The following is a 14,410-nucleotide window of genomic DNA, read 5'->3' as shown; positions in this document are numbered from 1 at the left end:
CCTGGGCATGTGCTGCATCAGAATGACTTTTTAATATAAATTTTATTTTTGTCATTTTGAGATGTTGGTGGCAATGTACAGGCTTCTATAGACAGCAAAGTGCATTTTGGAACATGCATGGCAGCCCAAATAAGGCCTTATTGATGGACTCCTTGCCCTCCATTACATGTGTGCAACGCTGAAACACCCCAGCGCACCAAGGGACTGGCAGTGCCGACCAGTTTGTTCTCTGTATGTGACAGTGAGATGGGCTGAACCACTGATGCTTTGCATTACAACAGCTGCTTGGCAACCTGAAGGTTTCCATTTCAGCAATAATCAGTTTGGAGACAGAACTGTATGCGTCATCTGCCCCAGTCAAAAGGTGATTCTCCAAGATGTAGGACTGTGGAAAAGGTTCCCACCAGCGCAGCTAAACAAGTGTTTCTGCCAGTTGTATTTTGAATATGGTGCCACTTTGGTAAAGTACCAGTGGTGTGGTCTTTGCCCTGAATCTGTGTGACTATCCTCAGAAAGCTGCTTTGAAAGCTCTGCTTCATCATGCATTGAGATCTGAAACTGGAGGCTACAATTAAGCCGTGAAGATAGATGAGGGGACCAGTTGCTGGATGTGTTGCCTACCTGGTAGAGACCTTCATTCCCTTTGCCTCGCCGCCTCTGCTGCTTTGGGAAAGAAAAACAAGCATCGATTAATGAGTGCTTTTCCCATCATGCGAAAGAAAATAACCCTGTCTTTGCCCATCCTGGACCAAGGGTCAGCAGCCGTGCTTGGCCTGGACACCCTCTGTGCAGGAGGGAAAGCTGCTGCATTCCCAGGGGCATGAGGAGTTGCCAGGCAAAGCGGCCGAGTGCGATTTGCAGGAGAGAACCAGGGACAGCAGAGCTGGCAGCCCTGGCCGGAGCCTGGCACGTCAAGCCCTGGCTGGTCACAGCTGCCCTGCTGCACCAGGGTGCTGACTGTGACACGAACATGTGGCAAGAGGTAGCTCCTGCTGCAGTTAAAACTGCAGGATGGTTGCATATCTAGTCTTGGTGTTCCCAGCCCCTTCCTCCAGAAATAGAAACATTTGTAAAAAACATGGTGAGACTTCATAAACCCATAGCTTGTAAACTGAGCTTCATGATGGCAGAAGGGCATTAGAATAATTTTTAAAAAATGTTGGTGTCACTTCAGCATTTCTCAATGCTGAACTTTATTTTGAAATGCCCTTTTTTCCACTTTTCAGAGGGAAAATTTATATATAAGACACCATGACATTATCTAGAACCTGTGTAGGTCACAGCAATTTTTCGTTTCGCCATAAACAGCATCCGCAGCCGGCATCTTTTCAACACGTTTCCCTCCCCCAGCAGGTGGTGCACAGAGCTGGAAGTATCCAATTGCTGCTGGCTTTAGACATAACTGGTCTGTTCCTTCTTAAATATTTGAGAGTGGAAGTGGAGGAAGGAGAATGTTTCCCCCCCCATCACTTTTCTGAAGACAGGCACAAGGAGGAGTTTGCAAACACTTATTTGTGTCTATAAAGCAGACCAGCCTCCCCCCTATTCCTCATCCACCTCATACCCTCTGCCTCCTCAGCTGGGGCAGCTGTTGGAAGTTTTCTGTCCAAAAGTTGAAATGTTTTCAGCTGACACTATTGAATCCGCACATGGACACTGCTCGTATACAGGCTGTGTGTCTAATATTGACGGGACAAAGCTCTCCACTCTCCAACTTGGTTTATGGCTACTACAACGCCATAGCTATATATGTCTTATTTACTGCTGCACCCAACACATGGGTTACTACAGGAAGTAGGTAACTGCTGGCAGCTGTGCCTGTAGGTGCTGTGCAACACAGGGACATCCCTGTGCAAGGCAGCGACGTGCAGCCAGGGCTACAGCTCTGCGAGGGGGCAGCAGTAAGGGGCTTTTCATCCCACGCTTTCAGCAGGAAGGAAATTAGGACTCACCTCCCCCTTCATTCCGATTTCACTGTATGCCTCGCCCATCTTGTCCTTCTGCAGTGACTGCAAGCAGAGATGGGGGAAGAGTCAGCATGCTACTAGAAAAGCCAGGGCAGCCCCTAGGTGGCTGCACTTCAAGCCTGTGCTTCTGGGCCCACCTTGCCTTCAGAGCTTCAGTGTATTCCAGAGATGAAGACACAGCGGTGGGACTTGACCAGTGTGCATTTAAGTTAATGCTACGCATGATCAAATCTGCTTAGCACATCAATACCACCTCATCTCCAAACACTTAAATTAATATAACTCTGCTTTGGCCAAGTCATTTATCCAGACTGGTGCGACATGCTACAGTCAAAGCTGTCCAAAAAGAACTTTAAGCAGCATTTGGTGGGGGGACAAACCTGAACATGCAACTCAGGCCCAGAGAAAAGGGAAGTCTAACATTGCAGGGTGAAGGCTAAGAAGGAGGAGCTCTTCCTTCCTCCACCCAGGGAAGCAGTTCCTAAATGCTTCTGACCAGCTGTCATCAGAGTGTCTGATTCAATAAGGATGAAGGCAAGTCTTGGAAATGAGCTCATTCTCAGCAAGCACTGAACACCCAGAAAGCTCCGAGTCAAGACGCAAGCTTTATCAGTCATGTATCTATCCTTCGGAGCACATTTAGTCAGATTTGACTCAATTAAATCAAGAGGCTCCTAAGCAGTCACTCTCAGATGCTCTGGTGTTTGGCCTTTGTCAAAGAAGCAGGAGAACATGAACGTCAAATACTGCAGTACCAGTGACATGGGAGGAAGGTTGGTTAGTCACTAATGGCTGACCTAAAAAGATCAGCCGGTATCTCAATCCAAATGATTTCCCCCAGCTGCCAATGTTTCTCTTCTGTCATGGAGAAGGAAACAGAAATTTTCTAGCAAAAAAAAAGTGTGTGTGGGGGGGTAGAATGGAAGAGAAATCTTGGAAAGCAGCTCTTAAGTTTGAACCAAAGCTGCAATTAGGTAGGAGAAAAAAAGTTTCCTATGAAATAGAAACTCTTATTTATTTCCAGCCATCCCTCCCTCTCCTCTCCCTCTACTCACAGTGTAGACAGTGTCCTGAGGGTTCCTCCTTCTCTGCTGTAAAACAAAATAAGAAAGTTGCCCATGTGTTGCCCTGCCAGCATTCCCCACCACCTTGCATGTGCCCGTACATTTGCTCTAAGGCACAGCTATAGTTCCATGGACATGCCACGCTTGTTACAGCCCATCTTGCCTCCACCTATAAGGTTCTGTTAAGACAACTTGTTCTCAGGAAAATCAATTTACTTTAAATAATTGATAAAACTTGGCTCTTCTCTGCACAATCCCTACAGCTGTCACCTGCAGGCAAGCCCTACTTGCTGATGCAGGAGGTTTCCCCTCCCTTCTCCTTTGAAACTGTTGGGCCCTGCAGCAGAAAGTTGTTTTGGCTGCTGCTTGGCTTTGTTGGCAACTTGTTTGGCGGCATCACGTGCAGTGGGCTCTCGTGAAACACCCACTCCTGCCCTGCCTGCTCCACATCCGCCCCACGGCTGGGTGTCACTTCCTACCCTGGGTGGCTGCAGGCGCTCAGCAAAGTGACAGGGGGAGGGCGAGGGGCCAAGATCAAAGGGGAGGGGGGAAGCTTTGCTCCTGTCCCCGCCACACCGCCAGCCGCCTGAGTTACTACACAGATTGTCGTTCCCTCTCCAGGAAGGCGCTGATGCTTAGCGAACGCGTGGTGGATGCCTGCATGTCTGAGCAGCGGTTAGACGTGAGAAGGAAGGAACCAGACTGAAAAGAAAAAAGGTGCACGTGTGGATGGAAGTTACCTGGTGTCTCCCGCCCAGCTCAGGGTCTGCACCTCGCTTTGCCCCCAGAACGTCATACTCATCTTTGCGCCCACGAGACAGTTGCTGAAACGGGAAAGCGAGAAGCAGTGACGGACATTGTGATAGTGAGAAAGCAGCTCTCGACTTAACACAAGAATGGGAACTCGGTTTGTTGTCCGACTTCATGAGTAGTATAGCAGAGTTAGAAATTATTTTACTCCTCAATGCAACTGTCAATAAAACTTTCTATAATCAAGCCATGCAAACAACAAAAAGTGGTTTGTGCAGCACAAAACTGCAAGCCGTTGCATCAAGAACCTTTCTTAAGTAGAAATGAGCTGAAAATGAGAGCACACGAGGGGGTGGGACTCTGACTTTCATGCTTTCCCACTGGTGGGTGAAGATCCACGAACTTGATTTTTCTTGCAGAACAGCTTGTCTAAATTCATATCAACTGGCTGCAGAAATTTTACGTGCAACACGTTTCTCATCTGGGAACGGCTACCTTGGGTGAGCGCAAAGGAGAGATTTCAGGTCAGAGTAACACAGCGGACAGAGCGCTACTGAAAAGGTGTCAGGCAACACTTCTTAAACTGAAAAAAAAAGTGCATTGGTGTTCATACATTACATGGTTAAAGAGTAGAACTTGTCACAGGATGTGGCTATGGTCAAAAGCGTGAGAGGAAAAAAAATTAAAATCAAAAGCCAAGTAGACATAGCGAAAATAGCCAGAGTTAATGCTAGCATGAGTGAGCAGTTTAACTAGGAAGGACAGACAGGGTCTTTTCTCTGTCCTCTGCCGCTGCCTGAGGAGCCACCTGATGCCGGGTGCCACCAGGGCACATCAGACCAGATACACCTCAAGTCCCATCTGGTACCACAGGTTTCACTGGGGGGAAACAGGAAAGCTGAGGGACAGAGACAGCCGTGCTATGGTGACTCGGGCTCCACACACCCGATGCTACAAGAGTCGCCCTAAGTCAGCAACACAGCATCCCTGGGCATTTGCCCTTTCTCCAGCCCACATCAAATACCGCTGGCAACATGGGAGGAGGTGTGGCTGCAAGTCACCTGAGGAGCGGCAATGGGTCATAGCTGCAAGCCAGCTGCCGAGTTGGGGTTTGCACGTCACATATGACAGTCTGGTGGCTACACGCACACACAGACAGACAAACATAGACAGACACACAGAGCTCCTGCAGGCATCTTACACGGTGCAGCACATTGAGCACTGCCTCCAAAATGGTCTGGATTCCTGGTATAGCTTCAGCCCAGTGGATCAAATGAGGAACCTAAAGCCCACGTATCTACCCAGCATACAGCCAGACAAGTGACCACAGAAGTTGCCATTGTCGGGTTTTATTTTTCTTCCTTACAGCTGCTGTGCTGCACACTTGGGTATATGGCTTTCATGAGCTGGGTCGTCGAGTTTTTCTGATCCACGGGCTGTTCACCATCTATAAGGGCCAAAAAAGGTCTGTCTGGGAAGCAGATTTGAAAACAAACAAACAAAAACACCAGTAGTTACTTACATTATACACATCATTCTGGCCTGGTTGCAGCTGTGGTTCAGAGGCTTGGCTAAGCTGGAAGAGAGACCATACTGTGAGCAGAGAGACAGCAGCTCCAGTCAGTCCTTTCCTTCCCTCTCTCCTAGAAGTTACTCCCCTCTGAAACAGGGCACCCTATAAGTGGCCAGATGTGGATTGATGTGGCTACGGACCACATAAGCCACTGCTGCACTGGCACTTCCATCCACACACCAAGATGCTCTCAGAAGTCAGGCCACTTTAATTGCACATAACACCAGTTCACTACTATTCGAAGCATCTGTTTGGTTTTGGTTTGGTTTGTTTGCGCCCCCTCTCACCCCCCCCCCACTTTTGTGTATATCATAAACCTGTGCTATTGAAAGTAGCTCCATCAGGCTATAAAAACGTAATTTCAGCCTATATTAAGAAAATGTGGTTATCTGGTGCTGCTGGCAGCCAAAAGCACCCCTACAAGACCCCAGGTCCTCCACCAAAAGTGGTGCCTGCAAAGTTCCTGGTTGCCCTCAGCTTCAGAGGGCACTGGGGCTCCCCACGCCTTTTGGGAGCAGCACCTGGCTTACAGGCCTGCAGGACCACCATGGTAAGGTATGTAAAGGAGTATGTAGAGGATTTCCCTTCTGTAGATAGTCTTTGACTGTGCTCCTCACAATATTCATAAGCAGTTAATTGCTGAGCTAGACTTTCAGGGAAAAAGGGCAGCTTTAGGCCAGTGAGAGGAGATACTTTGTGTTCCAGTCCTTTCAAAAAACAGTGCCAAACTAGATTCTGTTTTTAACCTTGTGTATTTATTATTGTATGATAAAATCTTTTTTAAAAGCAACATTCTAGATGGGTTTGTTTTTAGGCATAGGATAAACTTGACTTTGTTTTTTAAAATCACATTTGTAGTATTTACAAGTTACCTACCTGACTACTTCCCCTGTGAAAGTGCCTTTATCACCACTGAAGCTTTGGTGAGGCCAGTAATTTACCAAGCATCTAACTCACGTTTCTTGCCTAAATGTTCATGTGCATCATCCATGTGGTCCATAAAAGGCTCACAACAGAGACAAGGCTCTGCCCTTGGCAATAGCCTCCACAAACAGTTCTTCTGGCCAGGAGGTGAGGTTAGAGATAGAACACAGCTTGGAAGATTTCTAAAAAAGTCCTAGGTTTGGGACAAGACAGAGGGAGGCCCTGTGAAAAACACCCCACCAGCTTCTCGGTGCTTTATGGTGGTGTCTCAGCTGCAGCGCCTCTGCTGCTTTTGGCTTGCCAGCTCCCAGCCAGGAGCACCAGGAGGACAGCAAGCACTCCCAGACTGAAAGGTGAGGGCCGCTGCCTCCCACCAGGGGCCATTTCCAGCTCTGCCCCTGTGGGGAGCCCCAGAAGCAGAAACCACAGAGTTTCTGCCCGTGCAGCAGCAGCGACAGGTTCTGGTGGAGGAGGAAGGGTGGCTGGCAAGGGCACCGCAGCTGCGGCAGCTCCCGGTGCCAGGGTCACGCTCCTCCTCAGATGCTTTGCTGAGCCCTCCGTAAGTGTGGTGGTCTCGCCCTGCTCCAGGCAAGGGGCACGGCTCCATCATGCTCCATGTCCCCCAGCGGCTCGTCCCTCCCGCAGCCTCACAAAGGCTTCCAGTCCCAGAGCGGTGCTTTCATCTGCAGTCAGGATCTACACCAGCAACAACAAAGGTTTCTCCTTCACCGTTACCGAGTTCTGCTCATTTCCTCCAAACATCCCTCCCTCTGGGTTCAGCACTGGCTTTGCTGCCCTGAGAAACGATCCCAGAGCCCCTGGGGCATCAGCAGCAGCACCACATCACCCTGTCAGGGCTCCTGCTGGTGAGCCCAGACACCACCTGGTCAGAAGCAATCGCAGCCTTTGCTTCTGGGGGGTGGCTGAGCCAGATGTACCGAGGGCAGACAAGGCACCTTTTGGCCTGAAAGCACCATTGCATCAGTGTCCTGTGCCGAGGAGAGGCAGGCAGCTCCTCTGCTGGATGAGCAGAGCTCTCAGAGCGTGGACACATCTGGAAACGCACATGCCTCCATCGCATTGCATTGTCTTCTTCTGTGGAATTGCACTAAAGCCACCATGTGTTTCCCTAGATGTTGAACAACTGCTGGATGGTAACAACAGCCCAGCAAGTTCTGTCTGTCCTGTTCCCCTGACTCATTCCCTGTGGTTGTTGGAATTACATTATTCACATCATCACATTCATACTATCAAAGATGTCTGACTTCTTGAGATGTTTTAATACATCCTTTGCAAGCTTGGCATTTATCCTGATTTTTCTGTACATCCCCTCTTCTCTTTCCAATGACAAAGCAGTAGAAGAAACCACATCAGGCTTTTCCCAGCTACAGTATCCAGAATCCTTGACTGCACCCATAACTGTAGCACCTTCTGCTCTGCTCTGGTGAGACCCCACCTGGAGTCCTGTATCCAGCTCTGGAGCCTCGGTAAAGGAAAGACATGGACCTGTTGGAGAGGGGCCAGGAGTCCACAAAATGATCAGAGGGCTGGAACAGCTCTGCTGTGAGGACAGGCTGAGAGAGCTGGGGTTGTTCAGCCTGGAGAAGCGAAGGCTCTGAGGAGACCTTATTGCAGCCTTTCAGTGCTTAAAAGGAGCATATAAGAAAGAAAGGGACAGACTTTTTAGCAGGGCCTGTTACAACAGGACAAGGGGTAATGGCTTTAAACTAAAAGAGAGGAGATTCAGGCCAGACATGAGGAAGAAATATTTTACAGTGATGGTGGTGAAACACTGGCCCAGGTTGCCCAGAGAGGTGGTAGATGCCCCATCCCTGGAAACATTCCAGGCCAGGCTGGATGGGGCTCTGAGCAACCTGATCTAGTTGAAGATGTCCCTGCTCATTGCAGGGGGGTTGGACTAGATGACCTTTGAAGGTCCTTTCCAACCCAAACTATCCTATGATTCTATGAAAATACTCTCATAATCTCTTTTCCCCCAGATTGCTCAGGTTGGCACTGTAGAAGAAAGAAAGTAAGTTTAAAAAAAAAAAAAAAAAAAGGAGAGAAAATGAAAAAAAAAATAAATTGAAAGGTCTCCTTCCAAGAGACATGCTTCCTCTCCAGCCCCACTTTCCCACTAAGCCCAGCTTATTTACACCACCAAAGCCAAATGCATCTGTGTTTGGATAGACTGACCTTCACTTTCACAAAAAGGGCTGTCATGACGACTGCGTAAATGAAGAGGAATCCATCCAGTAAGTAGCAGAGTCTCGGGTCTGTCAGTCCAAGAACTGGTACAGCATCTGTGGAGAAACATCAGATACATCAACAAACAAGGCCGTTTGTATCACTGCATGCTTGATGGCATAAATGTGGTAATGCCACATGGTGCTTCCTGAAAAAAAAGCCAGTATGAGGGCAAGTCTGTCCTTTTGCAAAGGAGATGGAAATCTGAATAAGAATCATAGGATTCATTAGGTCAGAAGGAACCACTGCAGGTCCAACTCTCTCTCCAAATAGGGTCAGTTAGACCAGGTTATCCAGGACCTCAGCCAGCTGAGCTGGAGTATCTCCAAGGATGGAAACGTTTGCAACCTCCCTCATCCAATACAGGACATTTTACACTCTCAGAATCCAGGCTACACTCCTTGCAGCTGGCAGGACCGGGTCAGAGAATGAGCACAGGATCTGCAGGGACACAACCCAGGATCCCCAACACCCAGGTACTGCAAAGAAGCCTCACACAGAGTATCTGTTTTCTGGGAAAACGCGGTAGCACCTCCTGCAGGGATCCATTACTGGGCCTGGTTAGGGATTCCTTCATCATTTAAAACTTGGGGGGGGGGGCAGGGGCAAGAAAATACATCCATTTGGACAAAATTTTAGGGAAGGGCTTCTCAGGACAAAATGTTGTGTTAAATGTAAAGACCGATTGACACCACTGTTGTCAGCTGGAGCTCCAGGCTGAAATCACTGCTCTGTTCAGAAGAGGAATCTGAAAATGTGCCTCTCATACTCCAGGTTATATATTACAACTGTAAAGCTGCAGTGTCTTCTCTGCAAGTGTTACCTTGGGCTCCCAGTTTGGGGATGCTGGAGACCATTAATCATGAGACGGGAACTATGGGCAGGAGAAACAGACTTTTAACCCTAGATGTTCAGGACACATCCATGAGATACTCATGAGACACCCTGATGCGCTTTCTGTTTGAGAGGAAGGTTTTAAACCTGAATTCCCTGTACAGGAACTACAACTGGCTACCTCTTCTTGGATGGGTCACCCCCAGAATAATTTTATTTTTTATTTGTTTTTAAAATAACTGTTAAAACTTTTATGGGAGGGAGAAAAATCTACTACTACCCTAATTAAGCACTCAATAAAATTGTTGCTGAGAAGATGTTGATATTTATTTCCTAACCAACATTGTGTATGTTTATACACTGATTGCATCAAGCAGGGCAGAGTAATAGTGTTGGTTTTCAGCATCTAAAATTGATGAAACTGCCCTTGTGTCAGTTCATAGACATGTAGCAAGTTCACAAATGTAGCTTAAAAAAAAAAATCAAAGCAAAACAGCTCTAGAAGCCTAAGTAACTATACATCAAATATGCAGCTCCAGGTCCATCCTCAAAGGAAAAGCTGTATTGTACAGTTATTAAAAAAAAAAAAATCACTTAACAATGAATCTGAGATGTGCTTTGTACAAAGAATTGGAGAGAGTTCAAAAGAGAAAGACAAGAATGATCAAGAGCCTGCAAAGCCCTTCAATGAAGATAAATTGAAAAGAATGGGTATGATTCATGTCCTTCCTCAGGTGAACAAAGCGCGGCAATTCCCATTAACCGCACGTGCCGGGGGGGTTGTCGAACCGCTGGGTGCAGCGCTTCAGGGTGCTGATAGCGGGGCCGTTCTGCACGCTGGGGTTTCTCCTCGGCCCATCGGGACACGCCGGTGATCTCATCAGAAACAACTTGCAGGTGACAGGCAGGCAGTCTGCCCTCACCACCGCGGGGAAGTCTCCTTCACAGAAATGAAGTTAATGATCACGGCCTGTCGCGCTGCTCAAGTGTGCAATTTGTATAAATCACGGCTGAAAAGCCGTGCCTGGACACTTGGTAACGCAATTGTAAATTATCAAGCAGATGATGATACAATCACTGTTCCCTCTGAGAGCCTAACACAGCCAGAAGAAACAAAAACAACCACCACACAAGAATAATGACAACGCACCACCACATTTCCATACAGTAGATTTGTTTGCTTGTCTGAACTAGGAGTTTGCATTCATTTTTTTAAAAAAATCATGTATTTAGAAACAAATCCGTGGAAATAAAGTAAGATCCTGGAAGGCTTTCCTTCTTCCCTTTCTATTTCTTTTATTTAAAAAATAAGTTTCAAAGCACTTTATAAACAATAGCCTTCACCACATTTTTTTCAGGATTCTAAAACCTCATATACATGTGGTAAATGGATAAAGAGAGATGAAGTTATTTGCCTGACAATGTGTACTAAAGCCACAAACAAGCTGAGATTAGTTGTCTAGGGTTTTCCTTCTAAACAGTCACAGGACAATATTTTACACTAGAGTTGGTTCAACACAAAACCAGCTTGAATCACACTAGACCTCGTAACTAAAATGCAGCATTGGGAACACAGCTGTGCAGCATCCAGAGGCCATTTGTTTCTAGCAGTAACTCAGCAGCCTGCCGCAGCATAACCTGGATGTCTCCAGAAGCAGCTCAGGGTTTTCCAGCGCTGTAGCCGGATCAGAAATACAACGTAAGGAAGGGGAGTAGCCCAGCACAGGGCCAGCCAGAGCCAGGAAGCCTTGAGGTGGCTGCGATGCTGCTGAGGTGGCTTTGGGGATCCTGGCCCCGACTCCCCTCTTCTGTACAAGAACAGGGCATGTTCACATCTGTCAACTCAAGCCCAGTTGCCCTCCAGCACTAATAAACTCCCTAGACCAGGAGGAACCTGAGCAGAAGCAGAGGACTATGGAGAAGCCAGGAGTGTGAGGGACTTAGCTGTAGCTCCATGTCGGCTGTGGCCAACCTTGGCTGACTTTGCAGAGCCCCCTGAGTGCCTATGGCAGGAGTGTCAAACTCATTTCCACTGGGGGCCACATCGGCTTCACAGCTGCCTTCAAAGGGGCAAATGTAATTTTAGGACTGTAGTTACATTTATACAGTCCTAAAATGTTGGAGTAGTTACATTTATACAGTCCTAAAATTACATCTGGCCCTTTGAAGGCAACCACGGGGCTGATGTGGCTGCTGGTGAACATGGGTTTGACACCCTTGGCCTACAGGTTGCTCATCTGGGGCAGCCTGGCCTCCTGCACTCCAGGTAATGGACTGAAGCTCTTCAATGAGGAAAGTCCCGCTAAACGCGGTCTGGATGTGATGGTTCCTGGAAAAACACGTATTGAGACAATAATGAAGTCCAACGTTTAGAAGCAAACCAAGACAATTAATTAGTCCATGTATTCTCCTTCCTTAATGTGTTTGATTTCTTTATTAAAAAAAAAAGGTACAAAGCTCTTTCTAAATAATAACATTTGCAACAGCTTTCTGGATTAGAAAGTGAGAGAGAGAGAAAAAGACCAAAGATACAAAGCCTATTGAAACAAAGGTCAAAGAGATATGAAGCGTAATGAACAAGCAGCAGTTAAAACAGATAGCATCTATTTGTGTTAACAGTTTAGGTTTTTGAATTGCTAGGGGAGGCGGTACTGCCTCTTCACTATTTGCACAACAGGCACAAACAGGCAGCCAGTCCCTCAGGCACCACCTGAGGGTTGGGGGGCTGAGGCCAAGGTGGCTGATGGGCCTGAGGGAGCAGTCACACTCAGCTGCCCCACACAGAGCAAAGCACAAATATAATCATAAACATTTCACTGGTAATTCCCTCTCAACCTTACAGATAACCCAGCACTTGCTGTGAGTTGCACAGTGCCTTTTCAATATTCATATACTGGTGTTTGACCAGTCTAAATTTCAGCAGTCCTGTAAAATACAGCAGGGTTTTAAAGCAAGATGTGTAAATACAGGCACCTGGCACAGCCAATGTCAAGGCACGGGCTGGCAGGGAATATAGTTACGTTGCATTGTAAATGACATCAACCTTACTGCCTAAACGTGGTTCAGACAAACAGTGTCTCTCCGGGCATGGAAAGGGAGTTGAGTCACAAGTTAACATCTAGGTACACAAATACACAAGGGCTTAAGGATGAGGTCAAAGTGGTTCTCTCTTGCTTGGGAGGGAAACCAGCTCTGAAGGAGCAACAATTAGAAAGTTTGCACTAACTCTTGCTCACTACATGCTCCTACACAAGCAGCTGCACAGTTGGGCCTCCTATTGTAGAACAGGGGTAACGTTTGCTTACAGACCACTGGGTTGTTAAGGAAAACCAGAAAGAAATCATGGAACTTACAGCATTAGGAGTTTGTACAGGAGAAGCTACAGAAAGCTTTGTGCAAGGAGCTGACGTGGGCTGAATAAGGACTGGCAGAGCCACAGCAGATGAGGCAGCAGGGAAGGAGATGGACTCAGAAATGGGAGCACTGCTGCACCTTGTGGCAAGGTTGCCAGCCCTTCTCAGTCCCAAACCCCAGGTGGCTGCCACCACATTTGGGACTCTTTCCCAAACTGGGCTTCTGCCGCTGAGAAGTCTCCTTCCAACACCTCCTCCTCCCAAAGCCTGCGCTTCTGTTCCCCTCTACTTCTCCACTCCCACCCAGCGGTGCAGCCCTGCCCTTCTCTGTGCCCAGGCTCTCTCTTGTGCCACTGCAGCTCCAGGCACACAATCTGGGATACGTCCCACTGCCAGCACCCCTGCAGCAACCCGCTGCGGCCTTTTGGGTTCTAAGCTATGGGAGATGGAGACTGAAAAATGAAAAACAATTTTTTTTTTAAAAAAAGCAATTCATGCCAGCTGCTAGTGACAAGCAAGTGAGAAAAATCCCCTCCAGCACCAGACTGAGAGCAACGCCGATAGCTGGAGGAGAGGAAGCCCGGGGCTGGTGAGGGAGGCCACGCTGCAGCACCCACCTGTGGTTTTGGAGAGCAGCTTCACCACCCCACCCCGTCTCAGGCCCAGCACCAGCTTTCCTGCATGTGGGTTTATCTCTAGCCCGCTGCCTGCATGTGCTGCCGGCCACTCCTTGGCTCCAGGCTCAGAGACAGATGGAGAGTCCCAAAACCCATGTCCAGAGGCATCTGACCCACTCCAAAACTTGGCACGATGGGTGGATGCTGCACCCTGGGCTGGCTACCACTGCTGGCTCAGTGTGGCCAGCCCCAATGGGGATCTGATGACGTGAATCACTTAAACTCAGCCTGGACACTGGAACACACAGGTGCATTTCTTTTAAATAGGATTTTTTTCCCCTTCGACATTTTTAACGTGCATCTGGATTAAGTTAGACCATCATTCCTGGTAATAGTTTAAGAGAGACAGACTGTAAAAGCTGAACGACTTGTAAATTCAGATCAAATCTGTCTGCCATAAAATTTTGTCTCTCCCATGGCCCCCATTAAATGATTAATTTCAGAGCTTTATTTTTAGGGGTTACCAAAATTCAGTAACACAGTTATAAATGAATTGGTTTATCTTCCCTAAAATGGAGTTTCTCAGTGAAGCCCATGAAAACCAATTCAAACAAAAGAGATTTATCGATGCAACTGCAGCTACATACAAAGCTGTTTAAAGGTAGAAACTTCGTCCTAAACAACCGAGAGCTACCGCAGCTACACGCCAAGGCGAAGCAGACAGCATTTCTCAGGTGCCATTGTCCTTTATCAGCAGTGATCTGAGGGACTCACGGTCACTGCATGCTGTTCACCTCGCTTCTACCGCTCATCTTCCAAAAACCTCTTGCTGCAGGTCCCCCTGGGGGACAGACTTTCAGAGCTGTGGGTGCCACCACACCACACATCAGGCTCCCACTGGATTTTCTCAATGGGGGTTTGTGTATCTGAAGAGACAGCCCAGAGTAAATGCCTAAGACACCTAAAATTATGAAAGACTATCCTGTTCGTAAAGAACATACCTATCCTGGGTTTTATTTATTTCTATTTATACATTTATATTTTTTTACTCATAGATATAAATAATCAACAAACCTGGAAT

At 47.6% G+C, this 14,410-nt stretch overlaps 1 protein-coding gene across 6 annotated transcripts in view; it reads right to left on the bottom strand.

Moving 5' to 3' along the window:
• Positions 1–14,410, bottom strand: part of CD247 (CD247 molecule) — a 70,263-nt gene that overhangs the window by 11,229 nt on the left and 44,624 nt on the right. For 3 of the 6 annotated variants that reach the window (XM_005502614.3, XM_065077176.1, XM_065077166.1), the window contains exons 2-7: positions 8,475–8,581; positions 5,304–5,357; positions 3,772–3,855; positions 3,023–3,058; positions 1,953–2,009; positions 622–663 (exon numbers count right to left, since the gene is read on the bottom strand). In XM_005502614.3, the coding sequence (XP_005502671.1) occupies positions 622–663; positions 1,953–2,009; positions 3,023–3,058; positions 3,772–3,855; positions 5,304–5,357; positions 8,475–8,581 (380 nt within the window). The remainder of the gene's footprint in view (positions 1–621; positions 664–1,952; positions 2,010–3,022; positions 3,059–3,771; positions 3,856–5,303; positions 5,358–8,474; positions 8,582–14,410) is intronic. The other 3 variants (XM_021287797.2, XM_021287798.2, XM_065077157.1) reach the window with 3 other exon arrangements.

This window comes from Columba livia, chromosome 1, assembly GCF_036013475.1.
Source record: "Columba livia isolate bColLiv1 breed racing homer chromosome 1, bColLiv1.pat.W.v2, whole genome shotgun sequence".
NCBI lineage: Eukaryota > Metazoa > Chordata > Aves > Columbiformes > Columbidae > Columba > Columba livia.
Note: the sequence above shows the minus strand (reverse complement) of the source record. Positions and strands in the feature narration are given on the sequence as shown.